We start from the raw sequence: 17,262 nt of genomic DNA, 5'->3' as shown, positions 1-17,262 counted from the left end.
TATAGGTTAATGACCACACTTAAAAAAAACAACTTTACTGTCTCCCTATTCTAGTGCAATAGAAAATCACCTGATAACAAGCAACCTCAGAGGGGTTAACATGTTTTTCTAGGTAAATATCATTCAGGAGAAGCTAAAATAGATTTAGGCATTACACGCTGGATTATGTCATCTCACCCAATGAACACAGTTTCCTTTTTCTGGCTTTCAAAATTATACACCTGATTTTATATCAGCCATTTAGAGCCCTTGCCATAGAGAGCTGGATCGTGCTTCAGAGTAAGTAAACCATGGGCACCATTCACTGCTTGTGAACAGCAAGGATCTAGATAAAACACATGTCTGACCTTCTTCTGCATGATAAACAATCAGTATACTGGGTAACTCTTTGGAGTATTATTTTCCCTGAAAAACACTTCATTCACAAAAATTTTAAATCCTTTTTCCTTCTAAACACGCATAAGGAAATTCTAAGAATATTTTTAAAAAACCATTACCAAAAGCATTTTAATTTTTAGGCTGAGAGAAGAAAGTACTCTTCAAACAATTAAATATCAATTTCTGATAGAACAATTCATTTAAAGCTTTTGCTATACCTTTTATTGGGATGTGCTGATATCCTTCGTAAAGTAAGTTTTATTTGCCCTTCACTATTATATATTTTCTTAATTTTCTAACATACCAGCACTACTTTCAGTAAATGAAAAAACTATTAAAGAAATGAAGAAATCGGCACCACGAAAAAAAAAGTTTAAAAACTGAGGGATGAACAGACATGTCTCCAAAGAAGACATACAAATGGCTAATAGACACATGAAAAAATGTTCAACATCACTAGGAACATCACTAGTTCAACATCACTATTTCCCATCAGGGAAATACAAATCAAAACCACAATGAGATACCACCAATATCTCATTACAGCAGTCAGAATGGCAAAAATTAACAAGATAGGAAACAAGTATTGGTGAGGCTGTGGAGAAAAGGGAACTCTCTTACACTGTTGGTGGGAATGCAAGCTGGTTCAGCCACTCTGGAAGTTCCTCAAGAAGTTAAAAATAGAACTACCCTACAACCCAGCCAACTGTACTACTAGGTATTTACCCCAAAGATACAGATGTAGTGAAAGGAAGGGGCATGTGCACCCCAGTGTTCATAGCAGCAATGTCCACAACATCCAAACTGTAGAAGGGCCAAGATGTCCTTCAACAGATGAATGGATAAAGAAGATGTGGTTTATATATACAATGGAATATTACTCAGTTATCAGAAAGGATGACTACCCACCATTTGCATCAATATAGATGGAACTGGAAGGGATTATAGTTAGTAAAATAAGTCAAGCAGAGAAAGACAATTATCATATGGTTTCATTCATATGTGTAACATAGGAATAGTGTGGAAGACTACGGGGGAAGGGAGGGAAAACTGAATGGAAAGAAATCAGAGAGGGAGACAAACCATGAGAGACTCTGGACTCTGGGAAAGAAACTGAGGGTTACAGAAGGGAGGGGGTGGGGGGATGGGGTAAATGGGTGGGTATTAAGGAGGGCATGTGTGGTGAGGAGCACTGGGTATTATACTCAACTAATGAATCACTGAACACTACATCAAAAACTAATGATGTACTACTATATGTAAGCTAACTGATCATAATAAAAAAAAAAAGAAAGCTTCTATCAAGCAAGATCTTTCTTCATGAATATAGAACTGCTTTCCAATGTATGCGTGGATGCATAAGGGAATTACCAGATACTGAACTCCGAGAAACATGTCTAGGTAGAAAGCAACTTCCCCCCAATGTCTTCCTTTATGAAAACGGAAGCGTTTTTTCAAAGGATGAGAGAAAAAAAAATGAGGAAATAATTTAAAAAAATTATCACCAACTTTAAGATACTCATCAGTCTCTAAAATTTTTTTCAATAACTTACACAAATATACAAACTTATATAAGTTGAATTGGATGACGCTTTATAAAATGAGACCATGACATTTTTTTCTTCAGATTTCTGTTTTATAAGAGCTAGTATGCAAAATCTAGCTAGTATGCAAAAACAGAGTGACAACTATGCAATTCAGTTCTTGAGACCTTATTTTTAAGGTGACAATGTCATTAATGTTCTTCAACCACTACCAATCCCCAAAGTAAAAATCAACACAGTTATTCTCAGGAATAATCATCTTTAAATGGTATTTAAATTTTAATGGTAAAAACGATTAGTCTGATAAGAAATCCCATTATTTTTCAAGTTTCGGTTTCTTTTTTTTTTTTTTTTAAAGATTTTATTTATTTATTTGACAGATCACAAGTACGCAGAGAAGCAGGCAGAGAGAGAGGAGGAAGCAGGCTCCCTGCTGAGCAGAGAGCCCAATGCGGGGCTCAATCCCAGGACCCTGGGATCAGGACCTGAGCCGAAGGCAGAGGCTTAGACCCACTGAGCCACCCAGGTGCCCCTCAAGTTTCGGTTTCTTCTGGCATCACGAAGTGTAGCCTCTGTGTTTTTGTGTGTGTGTTTGTGTGACTGGGTGGTGGGGGGAGTGGTTTCTATTTCAGTCTGTTTGTATTCCTATTTCAGACCTTTCAGAAAATATACTACAGCTACTACTACTACTACTACTACCACTACTATTTCCACTATTATTAGTATAATTTATTAAGAGCTTACCACATGTCACCCAAAAAACATATTATCCAGGTAAGAAATGGGCAGAAGACATGAACAGACATTTTTCCAGAGAAGACATCCAGATGGCCAACAGACACATGAAAAGATGCTCAACATCACTCAGCATTAGGGAAATACAAATCAAAACCTCAATGAGATACCACCTCATACAGGTCAGAATGGCTAAAATCAACACCACAGGAAACAGCAGATGTTGGCAAGGATGAAGAGAAAGAGGAACCTTCTTACACTGATGGTGGGAATGCAAACTGGTGCAGCCACTCTGGAAAACATTATGGAGATTCCTCAAAAAGTTAAAAATAGAGCTACCCTATGACACAGCAGTTGCACTACTAGGTATTTACCCAAAATACAAAAATACTGATTCCAACGGACACATGCACCGTGATGTTTACATCACCAGTAACAGCCAAATTATGAAAAAAGCCCAAATATTCATCAACTGATAAATGGATAAAGATGTGGTATACACACACACACACACACACACACACACACACACACACACACACAATGGAGTATTATGCAGCCATCAAAACCCCTCAGAATCTGACAATTTGCAACAACTTGCATAGCACTAGAGTGTATTATCCTAAGTGAACCAAGTCAGTCAGAGAAAGACAAATAGGAAAATTATCATGTAATTCCACTCACGGATAGAATTTAAGAAACAAAACAGATGAACATGGCGGGGGTGGGGGAGGAAGAAAAGGAGAGGCAAACCAGGAAATAGACTGTTAATGATAGAGAACAAACAGGCTGCTGGAGGGCGGGGGGATAGGTTAAATGGGTGATGGGTTACATGGGTGATGGGAATTAAGGAGGGCACTTGTTGGGATGAGCACTGGGTGTTGTATGTAAGTGATATATCACTAAATTCTATTCCTAAAACCAGTATTACACTATGTGTTAACTAACTAGAATTTAAATAAAAGTTTGAAACAAAAACAAGCAAAAAGAGCTTATCGCACATCAAGTTCACAGTACTCCTTAAATTCTATCATATGTTCTATTATTACATCTATTTTACAGATGAAACTGAACCATAGAGAGCTTAAGAAACTTCCTTAATGCTACTTAGCCAGCAGGTGACAGAGGTGGGATCTAAACCATGGTCATTCGGCTCTAGGATCAGCAGCCAATCACCACACGATATAACTTCTGTAAATACCAGCTACTCTGAGTGCAAGGACAACGTAAGATGACGAGCATCAAAGTCACTTAGGGCATCTGAGGATGCATACATACTGTAAAGTAACGACTACAAATCACACTTTCGGACGTGATTTTCAGAGTCATAGGAAAAATAGGCAAAAAGTAAGATTAGTTTTTAAAACTGTTCTTTACTATGTGTGCACAGAAAGTCAGGTATATTGGGGTGGGGACAGCTGGAAAAATGTATTGAGGGAGCAGATTCTGGAGCTGGGAGTTTTAACCTTGGTTCCATCAGTTAGTCTAATTAATAGCTTAATGTCAGAAAAATTATTTCAGTCCTTTAGGTATGATATTTTCTCTGATCTTCTGCAAAGGATTTAGAATGAATGAGAAAAGGGAAAAGAAAGCAGTCATTAGCACTGTGAATTGTGGAAGCACAGACCTTTACCCCCGAAATAAACAATACATTATATGTTAGTAAAAAAATTAATTAATTTAAAAAAAAAAAAGAAAGCAATCACCAACTAAAACCAATAAGCTAAACACAGTACTGCTCTAACGGGGTGAGTGGAGATGGTGGTTTACAAGTGTCTCCACCACACTCACGTCCTCACAGCCAGGCTGTTTTGGCTCTCCGCCCCTTTCCTCTCCGTGCCAGCACCTCTTCTTCCTCCCCTCCACCTAACAGGGCTTCAATCATTCTTTTCTTCTATCATTCCAACTAATAACCAAGGTGAAGAACTCATAATTCTTTATGCAGTGAACTGCAGTTCTGAAATTGATCAAGTTGGGATTTTGTACAAAATTATATCAACAGTCATAATATGGTGGAAGACAGGATGATGACTCACTAAAAACAGACTTTTATTGCTCTTTTGTTGAAATTGGAATTAAATTTCTGTGTAACCTATTGGTTGTTACTTTAATTCTCTAAATCAATTTCCAATTACTGGGAATTCCTACATACAAATCAAGTTTGGATATTCTAAATTAGATATCACATATGTATCTACACCAGACAAGCACTTCAGATTTGGAATGACAAGGAGCATAGACAATCTCTATGTTTCGTATACATAAACGAGTTGTTCATGAGTTTACACAGGAGGTGTTATGCTGGAGGTACCTGAGCTCAGCCTTGCTGTATGAAAATTTAGGTCTCAACCTAGGGTTACTATAGAGGCAGTCAACATGCCTCCTCTCTTCTTACAAGCTGCAACTCAAAGCCCAGGTAGCAAAGAGTCCCTAGTGCAGCATGAAGTATTATCTCTGGGAGTGGGCATCAGGGAATGGGACATCAGCATCCCCCAACATCAGAAGCAACTCCTCTGAGAAAGTTGAAGGTATGTGGGAGCCATGGCAGATACAGATACACAGTCTAGGTATGATAAAATCTCTCCCAGTTTAAAGTGAATTTTTAACTAATTTAAAAGGCAGATTTATGAGCGGTACACCATGAGGAATATAGTCAATATTATAATAGTGTCACATGGTGACAGATGGTAGCTACACTTGTGGTGAGCAGAGCGTGATATACAGGGAGGTGGAATCACTATGCTGTACGCCTTAAGCTTATGTGTGTCAACGATACTTCAATAAAAAATAAAGGGCAGATTTATGTACTGTAATGTATACCATGGAACTGTATTTCCCTAATCATATTAATCATGATATAAAGTAGAGAAAGCACATTCAGTCCTGCAGCCCAGACAAATTAGTACGGCCCAAGGTAATGAAGCAGACCTCTCAAGCTGGGTCCTTTCCAGGGGATGATAAACATGCAGGTGCCCCTCTCTGATGATTTTTTTTTTTTTACCACTTGCTGTGTTCTGGTAGTAGTTCTATTTTTCCAGATCTATTTAAATTAAGCATTTAAAAACTGTATCATTAACTTAAAAATCATATTGGTTATATGCTTATTAGATAAAAATTAGCTTAAGTTGTATCTGAACTAGTTTAAAGTACATTTTCTGACCATATGCCACAATTTTAGATTAGCAAAGCAACCTTGCACGGGTAACAGGGTACCAGTTAGACATGAGGGAATGAGTACGTACACACACACACACACACACACACACACACACACACACAATGGCATCAACCAAGATGGTTAAGTGGTCCGTCCAGTGTAGTTAAGTATAAAAAACGTGGAAGCATGAAGGAGCCACCACCACCTCCTTTTGAGGAAATACCAAAGACTTTATGAATGGAAGATTTTCTCCTTATATTAGATACATGTTCTGTTACACAATTTTATCCATTATTTTAGTTACCATTTTAGGTTTTTTCTCAAAACACCAGCTTCCCCTTGATACTCTCTATTTCTACATTATTATCAACACTACCTTCTTTTCCTTCTCTCTCCACTCCAATGCCTCAACCTTTTAGTTATTATTATTAGTTGGCTCTTAAATGTGGACTTGATATGTTTAATCCTTTGTCAGAAGACAGCTGTTTTTAAATTCTATCAATCATCTCCTATTTTGTAAATTTCATCTTTCTTTTGACTCATCACTAAAAGTAGTCTCACCTATCATGGAGAAAAAAATAAAACAAGAGATGCTTGATTCCATTCTGCCCTTTCAATTGTAATCATCTAAAAACATGCATGCAGAAGGATATAGTGCTTTCATTAGCAGTATTGAAATCATGTTCTCATAAGACAGAACACAGATTCTAAATACTAAACAAAAGTGAAAATAATACTTATCATTACAAAAAGCTTCTGAAGACATACATAAGAGGCTTCTGATACATGCTTGCTATAACAATGAGAATCCATACAATTAACTAATGACAATAAAGAATGGAAAGAAAGCATTCCCTTTAACTAAAAAATGGGAAAAACAGATGATCTACTGAAGAAGAAATCATGATTTCTATCAACAGGTCACAGTAAAATCCAGGGGAAAATTTCTCTCTCAGAAGAAAACATACACTCTGTTACATTTACGTATGCATGTATGTATATATACATACATATTGTTATATGTATATACTCTGCTTTGGTATAGTAAAGCAGAAGGGAATAAGAAGAAAGCAAACAAACAATAAATTCTACTGTTACTCAGTTTTAAATCCAACCTCACTTTCTGAAAATCAAACCAATGCCTCATAAACAAAGACTTGGAGAAAGTTCTATTAACATGAATAAAGGTTTTTTAAAAAGGGCCACAAGATGAGCACTTAATTAAAACGCACACACACACATACTTTCCTTAGGCTATTAAAATATAAAGTCTTTAATTCTCCATTAAAACAACAACAACAATAAACCCTGATTATAAGTTTTAAAACCATCTGAAGATGTGAAAGAGTATCTGCATTTCAGCCTGCTTCAAAGCCAGTGACGAAATCATTTCTTCTTCTTCCAACTCAGAGTAGGTTTAGGAGCAGGACATCTGATAGAAGTGGTATTGCCAATCTAACTGATTTTAAAATATAAAGTGCTTCTAGCAATATTTGGAGACATATAATTTGACAAAAAAGTTTTATAAACCTAAGCTTTGAAAAACAGAAAATATAAGCCCCAGCAAAAAAAAGCATAATTTGTAATTGAAAGAAAATATTTTGTAGAAAAAAAAATTCGTCCTTCCAGAAAGAGACAAAAATGACTAACTTTTATTTCCCAAGAGAATTATGCCACTTTTATACAACAAAATTACAGCCACCACAAATTGCTTTCAACAATTCCATTGCTTCTTCATTTGACCACTTGAAAATCAAAATTCTTTCAGATTATAAATATAACTTTTTATAACTCTGTTATTACGTACTGTGAATGGGGAAAGGGGGCCAATCTTGTGGCCATAGCGTCGAATGGCCTCTCTGATGTGGCAGGGCTGGATGGCATCGCTGTGAGCCTCAACACCACAGGCCGCGGTGCTCTGTGACAGAAAAACACATAAATTGTTACTAAATCAAAAACACACAACAGAACTACAGTGTGTAAAATATGAAAATAAACTTTTATAAAATGGATGTTCTCTTCCCCACCCCCTTCAGGATGCACGTTCCTGCTGCCGTACAAAACGTTTAAAAAAAGATTGCATTAACAAATCAAAGATGACTTTGACGTGACCCCTTCGTAGCAGACCTACCAAATGCAATTTTTATGCCCACAATATTTCACCTAGGCCCGCACGTCAAGGTCCAGGAGAATAGAGCCACTCGTGTGCAGATGAGAATTGTCATGGGGGATTGCTGACAGAACTGCAGGAAGCTGTTTTTTTAAAAAAACACTTAAACATTTATTATTATAAATGTTTCTTGGGAGCTTGTTGGGAATATTTCTGAAATAACTTGAGGGTCATCAATTTTAAAATGAAAAATATGAAATTGCTATATATTTATTTATAATACTGGAGCTGTCACAGACAATCATTTTAACTTGGTTTCTAATTTTCTAGGTGTCCTCAGGGCAAAAATAAAATAAAACAAAACCTTTCTATTTTAATCTGCCTCACATGTAAAACGCAGGTTTGAAAGTATAAAAAGACACATGGAAGAAAAGGACTATTTGCAAAGAGAGTATGGATACCAGCTTAAGAAATGTATGTAATACGATTTAAGTATGATGAGACTGGGTGTTATCCTGGACTAATAAATCACTCAACATTGTACCAAAAATTAATGGTGTACTATACCTTGGCTAATTGAATTTCAATTAAAAAAAATTTTAAACCTCAATAGGAACAAGATAGTCTCATGGCTCACTTGCAGGCTCTGGTTTCCCAAATATCTGATCCAGAGCCTATCCGTTACCAGTTCTGTCAGGTTATATAATATCTCTGCACTTCGGTTTCCTCAACTGTAAAATGGGGATAATAATTATAATTGCTTTCTACTGCAATGGATGGCAGATGCCAGTCATTAACATTACAGAATCAAGAGAAAGAAATAGTGTGTGTATAACTCTAACTGTATTCTAGAAGTCAGTCATGGTCACATAATCATTACTTGTTTTTCTGATAATTACTACAATTACCAATTTCATAATTCCTTGTAGGAGTATAACTAATAGGACCTTTATGGATAGTAATTTGGCAAAATCTTATCAAGTGAAAATGTACAACCATTTTGACACAATTTCACATCTAAGAATTTATCCTACAGATATATTACACAGTTATAAAATTTTATATGCCTATAGGTCTATATCTATATATCTATCAGAGTCACACACACACACACACACAAACACTCACTGCAGAACTCACTGTATATATACATTTAGGATTGATGAACTAAATGTTCAGTTCATCAATGAGAGAACACTAAAATAAATTATGGTATATCCATTTAATGAAACAGAAACTATAGTAAGTACCAAAAAGAACAAGGGCGTTCCATATATACTCCAATGTAACTATCTCTACGATGTATGGTGTGAAAAAATGCAAGGTGTCCTACTGGGTGGTACTATGTTACCACTGATTTTTTAAAAAAGCTGAACACTACATAATTATTCAAACATAGAATATTTTTTGTAAGGGTATACCAAAAATCAGGAATAGTAATACCTTATCTCTTGGAGTCTAACTGGGTGTTTAAAGGACATGGATTAGAAGAGACATTTTTCACTGTATATCCTTCTGTACTTTTCAAATGTGTTTTCTGTACCTTGTGCATGCTTTTCCTATAACTAGTAATAAAATTTGAAAATTCCGATTAAATGAGAGCATTGGCTAATTATCCAAGCTGAACCTGAAATAAGATGTGAAATATAAAACAAAGCAGATCTTGATTATTTTTATTATTTTAACAAGATACTGAAAGAAGTCAAATAGGAATTTACTTTAGAATATCTTTCTCAATTTCATTCCAACAATACCCTAATAATAGATTTGCAATGCCCACAACAACACAAATTGTTAACCCTTCGTTTGGCACTGATACAAAAGTACACAGGATTTTTTTTTTTTTTTTTTTGAGTGCTTTCTTGGTTCTTATTCCAAGTACTTTGTGTCAGTTGGAAATGCAATTATCAGGTACCTGATAAAGGCATAGGCTCTTCTCTGTGTTCATTTGACCCCAAAAGATAAATAGGACTAATAGAGACTCATTAATGGTTGAGGCATTCTATCCATTTGTGGAAATGAATGCAAATACTTAGCTGGATCTAGAGTTAAGTTTCCCAATGGAAATACAGAAGAGAGGTGTCAAGAGGGTCAGTATCCTGCATATTATGTTGGGTGGGAAGTTCCTCTATGGCATCCCCTTTATCCTTGCAACTTAGGTTTGTTTTTTATTTCTTTCCTCCATGGCCAGTGTAAGATTCTCCTCTTCCTTACTTTCCCCGATGAATTTGGTTTTTGTCAAAACCATAGAACATTTAGGTCAAAATCTCTCAGAGTCTCTGGCATGGTAATCAAATAGGATTTCAGAACATGGAAGGAAGCATAAGCTAGAAATTTATAGCTGAGTCGTGCTCTTTGACAAAAAGGTGAAGCTAACATAAAAATGGAAATATCCAATTTTGTGAAAAACGTTAGATTTTCTATTTTGCTAACTTCAGGTTTATTTGCTAGAATTAAGTAACTGTAAATAGCATGCAGTTACCATACACACTCCTACACTTTCTTGATTTGCCCACTGAGTTCTTTGAAGGGAACCCTTACATCCGAAATGATGTATTTCCAGTGTTGCTGCCACCTCAACTGATCTCTTCATATTTCTGCCAAAATTCAGGCCTTCACCAAGGTACTTTTAATCCATTCAAATCCAAAATTCATACCAGGTTGAGAATTTTAACTTAGTAGCGACTCTAGTATTTTATACAGAAGTTTCAATAGAGCTTTCTTGGACCACAGCTGAGAGTTCAAACTACTGAGACATTTTACTTGGCATCAGCCAGCAAGGATAAGTAGAGCCATGGTGCTCAAATCCAGGAATATGGAGGATTCCATAAGATACTTCACCTTCCTGTACCGAGCATCAGCTTTTGGACGAGGAGACATACATAAAGTGGAAGAAAGCAAGAACAGAGTATGAATGCAGGCGAGAGGAAGAGGACCTGACATCTGAGGAAGAACTTTACCAGGCAGCCTGTACTTTGCTCAAGGAAATAGTCTATTTTGGCAGAGATTTCAGCACTCTTCAGACAACAGGACTCAGTATTTTGTCAAATAGGTTTCATTTTTGAAAATTTAAACATAAAGGATATCATAAAGTGTTGGCACACTCAGAATGGGAATGATGAATTGGTAAATCAAATGTGGTCCAAGGAAGCTATATTGAAACTTCTGTCGCTGCTGGATCTCTTACACATGTCTGTACTTGTCCTGACTTTTTAAAAAAATTGTTGCCAAGTTAAATCATCCTGTCCTTTCTCAGCTTTTCCCTTGTCAGGGAAATCCAAATTTAAGAAGGATTTGGAATCTCAGATAATTGCCACTTACTCTTTCCACATAACGGTGGGCTAGATCTTTTGTTAAACTTGAAACATTCGTTCTTACAGAGTAACACATATCTCAGATTAGAACAAATGAAAGGTTAAACTACTATTACTAATAATTTTACTACTCATTGACCACAAAGGCTGATATATAATCTGACTGGCAAGGCAAGTGACTTCCTTCTATTCACTGTTGTACACATAGCTTTCCCAGAGTTTTATGTTTATGGAGGATGTCTTTTTGGATGAAGGTGGGCCATTCTTTGGCCAAAGGTTACAATATTTAGTATAGTTAATTTTAATTTTAATTTAATTTAATTTAACAGTTAAATTTAATTAATTAAATTTTAATAGTTAATTTTCTCATTTCAAAGTTTAATTGAGATGTTAATTGTTAAAACTATAGTTCTAGGGCACCTGGGAGGCTCAGTGGGTTGAGCTGCTGCCTTCGGCTCAGGTCATGATCTCACGGTCCTGGGATTGAGTCCCGCATCGGGCTCTCTGCTCAGCAGGGAGCCTGCTTCCCTCTCTCTCTCTCTCTCTCTGCCTGCCTCTCCGTCTACTTGTGATCTCTCTTTGTCAAATAAATAAATAAAATCTTTAAAAAATAAATAAATAAATAAATAAATAAATAAATAAAACTATAGTTCTATATAACTAGAAAACTCTTTTCTTTAAGGAAATTAAAACTAGAAAAAGTACTTAAGGAGAAGACAAGAGAATCGCTAATTTTAAGGATTCGTACATTACTAAATCTGGAAGGAATGTAAGGTATCATCCATTCTAAACGTTTCCAAGTTCCACCCCATTTTATAGATGAGAAAGTAAAGATAAAGGACTTGCTCAAGATTATAGTGACACGATCAGAATATGGCTAGCCATCAGATTTCTCGGCTTCTAGGACACACAGTTGTTATATAGAGGCTTTCTTATTTCGTGTGGAATGAATCATACCATGTTACCACCATAGTGGAAGTTTCCAAAGAGTAAAAATGAAAACACAGCAAGAATCTGAATGTAGAAAGATGGGGTGAATGGAGAAATAATTAATAGCTTTAAAGTGGGACATTATTCTGATGTCACAGATTAATGCAATAGCTTTCAACAAGATTAGGAGAGAAATGTTTAAATATTTAGGAGAAAAAATACTTCTTTATATGTCTTTGAGAATTCTTGAAATTTTTATATACAAATGCACGATTATATCAGGTTAATTACAACTTCTTCTTACATACTTCTTACATACAACTTCAGTCCACCAAAGAGGTCTTTTAGGTAACACTTTGGTATCCTAGTTTTAGTTACTAAGTAAGCTGAAGCACTATAGCCAACATTCTCTAAAGCTACTTTACAATATGCATAAGTTCCTTATAGTTCAAATTTCCCCTTAGTAAATAAGCACTGAGCTCTGTTGTTTAGTAAATGGAAGAGGAAACCAGATATGAGGCTAAACTTAAATGTGCTTACTATCATTTTAAAATTATATCTTGGTATGGCTCCACTACTTGTAATGGCAAATGGTTCTTATTGTAGCAACTGAGTTTTAGATAAAAAGTATCACATTAGACAAATTATAAAAAACAAGAACATGAAAGTGATAGAGATTGATCAAAACCAGGCAGAAACTGGAAAGGGGAATGCCTATATTTACAAGAGGAGAATGGCAGTGGCTTGAGTTTCCCGTTTTCACTCTTTTAGCATAAGGGGAGGCCCCAGTCAGGATAGGAGGCACACAGCCTTAAAGACTCTAAGAAATATATGCCAGCAGTCAGGGCATGCACAGTAGGTATAAAGTGAGGAAGGAAATACCAAAAAAAAGGCAAAATCAAAGAAGGAAAGCCCCAAATTCACCATACAAACTTTACCCAAATCTATTTCTCTGTGGTACTGAATTCAAGAACCAGTTAAAGCTAAATGAACTGAGGAGAGATTCTAAGCTGCTGTCAATGAAGAGGAATTTGGGTTTGAAATTTAGAGTTGATTGTAGAATAGTAAACTGCATGTTTAACAGACATGCCCACATCACCACCACTATTAACACCAACAATTCTTCAAAGGAATATAACAGAACAAAAAATCTCTACCATATATTACCTGTGACGTCCAAGATATAATTCAAAACTACTAGACATGCAAGAACTGACCAAGAGAGGAGGCATTATTTTGGTCTCCACTGAGCCTAACGAAGTCTCAAAGAAAGCGTGACTTATACTCAATGGAGACTAAAATAATCCACATATTAATTGATCAAAGAAGGGTTTTATTTTATTTTAGGATTTTTATTTATTTATTTGAAAGAGAGAGAGAGACAGTGATCACAAGAAGGGGGAGGGTTGGAGGGAGAAACAGACTCCCCGCCAAGTGGGGAGCCTGATATGGACTCCATCCTGGGACCCTAGGATCATGACTGAGCCAAAGGCAGACATTCAACTGACTGAACCACAAAGAAGGATTTTAAAGTAGCTATTATAATTGTGCTCAAGAAGATCAAGGAAAATAAACCTGTAATAAATGAGAAATAAAAAAATCAGATAAATAAAAACTAAAAAGAATTCAAGTGGAAATTATTAAAGTATAAAATAAAATATCACAAAGGAAAAAAATTATTGGATGTGAAACAGACTGGAGCTAACAGAGGAGTCTGGAACATAAAGAAATATTAATAGAATTTATCCAACCTGAAGAACAGAGAGAAAAGATTGAAAGAGAAATTAAATAAGTACCTGTGGAACAATATCCAAGTAAATAACAAATAAGCCTTGGAGTCTCTGAAGTGGAGGAGAGACAATGAATGAAGCAGAAAAAAATATTTGAAGAAGTAATTGTTGAATATTTCCCCCAAACGGTTAAAGTCATAAACCAATATTCAAGAAGCTCAATGAACCCTAAGTAGGACAAATACAAAGAAAATCATGTCTGTGGATAGCATGGTCAAACTGCTGAAAAGCAAAAATAAAGATACAATCCTGAAAGCATCCAGAGAAAAATAACACATTACAAACACAGAAACAATAATACAAACTACTGACATATGATTAAAACAATAGATGCCAGAAAACAGTAGAATGATATCATTAAAGTACTAAAATTAAAACTACCAACCCAGAATTCTATGTCCTGTGAAAATATCTTCTAAAAATGAAAGAAAAGGATATTTTCAGAAATATGAAAACTAAGAGAAACCATTACCAGCCAACATGCACCATAACAAATCCTAAAATAAAATTTAGTAGAGCAAAATAGGAAAGTAATACCAGAAGGCAGTCTGAGCATAAAAAAGAGAGAGAGAGAGAGAGAGAGAGAGAGCATCAGAGAGAGAGAGAAAGAGTGGGAGAGAGAGAGAGAAATGAAGAACAGTGGGGATGGTAAAGTTAGTCTATTTTTTCTCTTAGTTTCATTGAGATACATTTGATTCCTTAAGACACAAATAATATTATGGTTTATAACATACGAAAATGTAAGATGTATAATGACTATAGCATAAAGGAAGGACAAGAGTAAAGTACTGTATAATGACTATAGCATAAAGGAAGGACAAGAGTAAAGTACATCAGTCTTACAAATGTAAGTGTCTCACATTTTATGTAAGTAGTGCAGTAACTGCAAGTACACTGAAAATTTAAGGATATATTGTAATTCTTAGCATAACCACTGAAAAAATGATGCAAAGAGGTATCACTAAGAATTGAGTAGATGAATTAAAATGAATTTCTTGAATAGTAAATAATCCAAAATAAGACAAGAAAGACAAACTGAGGATCAAAAATAGACTAAGCAGAAAACAAACAGCAAAATAATTGAACTATATCTATCCATGTCAATAAATTCATTAAATTTCAAGGAAATGCAAACTCAAAGTGTAATGAGTCACCATTAAATATCCATTAGAATGGTTAAAAATAAAAACAATGATAACACCAGGAGTTGATGAACATGTGAAACAACTGGAACCTCACATACAGTGAGTGGAAGTATAAAATGACACATCCATTTTTTGGGGGGGAAAAAAAAGGTCTTAGAATTTCTTTAAAAACCAAACACATATACACTCTATGACTCAGTAATTTCATTCCTAGCTATTTACCTAAGAAAAATGAAGGCATTTGCCCATGAAGACTTGTACAATAATGCTCATGACAGATTTACTCCTAATACCTCAAAAACTGGAAACAGCCTAGGTGTCCACCAAAATGAGAATAAATACATTGAGGTATTCATACAATGGCACATTACTCAGCCATAAAGAGGAATAAATTACACTTCTACTGAAAAACAAATTTCAAAAACATCCTGAGTAAAAGAAATTTCACTCAAAAGAGTATATAATGCATCTTCTTTATATGATTTCTAGGACAGAAAAAACTAATCTATGATGAAAAAATCAGGACAATGATTGCCTCTCTAGAAAGCAGGAACTTTTTAAACTGATGATAATGTTTTATGTCTCGAGGACTGAGAAAACAATAGGTTTATAGGCTTGTCAATACTCATCAAATGGTAACTGAATGGTTCACTGTGTATAAATTTTACCTTAAAAAAACATAAAAATTATACATAATGAAGTATTAAGCCAAGAAGTGTACTAATATCTGTAGCTTACTTTGCAATATAGCAAAAAAAAAAAAAAAAGGTGACTTGACAGATGGACAAAAGAATAATTAGATGTGCTGATATAATGAATGTAAATACATAAATATGTAGATAATACAGCAAATGTAGTACAATGTTCACTGTAGAATCTAGATGGAAGGTCTATGGTATTAAGTCTATAAATCTCTTATTATTTTTGTATGTTTGAAAATTTTTATAGTAAAATGTTAGAAAAAAAATCAGTATCTTGCTTTATCCAGAAGAAAGCTGTTAAAAGAGTTGGAGTAGAAGTCATTAAGTATGGTTAAGCACAAACTGGCTGTTTCTAAAAATTTGAATTATGAGAAAAATGGAGCAGACTTTCCATATCTCTGAAGCACACCCAACTTCACCCATTCTGCACCAGGAAAACAAAAAAAAAGAAAACCAAAACAAGATAAAACTTATCACTGACCTTTTTTCTTTTCCTTTGCTTGGTTTTAGTTGAGTCTTGCTGAGCACTCCCATTCCCGAGGGATCCCGATGTGGTTTTCCCTGAGTGCTGTGATCCAGACGAGGGGGCAGTCGGTGTGGGAGGAGGTGTGTTCTCAGGAGACTCTGGGTAGGACTTCATGCAAGACCCCTGCCCAAAGAGACGTGCCTTTGAAATCAAGGGACTGGGACTTCTACTAACATTCAATTATGTTCGAGATCTCCTGAACTCAATAGTTCTTGAAGCTCACAAATATCGAAACTCAGTTCATTATCCAGTACACAGAAATGATGCCTCATCTTACCCCTATCGGTTTAGATATGTTAATTTTTAATCTGGCTGTCATTAAGATAAAATCAGGATTTCTCAGAGGCAGCCTCCAAAATTTCTGCCAATTTTGTCAGATACAGAGATTTCTACTTGCAAGTTTTGTTAGCACATCAGATTTACAGGTCTCAAAAGGCACCTCTGCATTCCCCAGCAGACTGGATGCCGTCCAGACAGTATTTGCATCATTGTGACCAGCCTTCTGTAGTGACTCCAACTCAATGCCTGGGGGTCACTGTGGATACCTTCAGCTCCTTCCATTTCTAGTTCCTTCCTTCTTTCGGAACAGCCCTTGTTTCTACCTGGTTTCTTTGGCTACGACTACAAGTCTGTTCTCCTCCATGTGGATGCACTTCAAATATTTGAGGACTGCGATCTTTCTCAGCCTCATTTCTTTTATAGGTCAAGCTGCCTCAAATTCCTTCAACCACTTCTTATGAGACATGTTTTCAGGTTTCTTCATCCTCTAATCACTCTCCTTCGGACATTCTCTATTGTGTCAATGTCCATCCTCTAGGATGGTGCCTAAACACCAAATAAGACAAAAAAACCACCTTTTTCTTATTAGTAGCATCACAATATTGGCTCCTAAGGAATTTACAGGCCAATAAAAGTCTGTCAATCTTTTTCAT

At 35.6% G+C, this 17,262-nt stretch overlaps 1 protein-coding gene across 2 annotated transcripts in view; it reads right to left on the bottom strand.

The window, feature by feature from the left end:
• LOC111147563 (SPT3 homolog, SAGA and STAGA complex component) overlaps nucleotides 1-17,262 on the bottom strand; it is a 517,332-nt gene that overhangs the window by 76,503 nt on the left and 423,567 nt on the right. The window contains exons 10-11 of one of the 2 annotated variants that reach the window (XM_022503666.1): nucleotides 16,286-16,453; nucleotides 7,622-7,732 (exon numbers count right to left, since the gene is read on the bottom strand). In XM_022503666.1, coding sequence (XP_022359374.1) covers nucleotides 7,622-7,732; nucleotides 16,286-16,453 — 279 coding nt within the window. Of the gene's footprint in view, nucleotides 1-7,444; nucleotides 7,733-16,285; nucleotides 16,454-17,262 lie in introns of those variants that run through there. The other variant, XM_022503665.1, reaches the window with a different exon arrangement.

Source organism: Enhydra lutris, unplaced genomic scaffold (genome assembly GCF_002288905.1).
Source record: "Enhydra lutris kenyoni isolate GAN:26980312 unplaced genomic scaffold, ASM228890v2 scaffoldscaffold17, whole genome shotgun sequence".
NCBI lineage: Eukaryota > Metazoa > Chordata > Mammalia > Carnivora > Mustelidae > Enhydra > Enhydra lutris.
The sequence above is the reverse complement of the archived record's forward strand: the minus strand, read 5'-3'. Positions and strand labels throughout refer to the sequence as shown.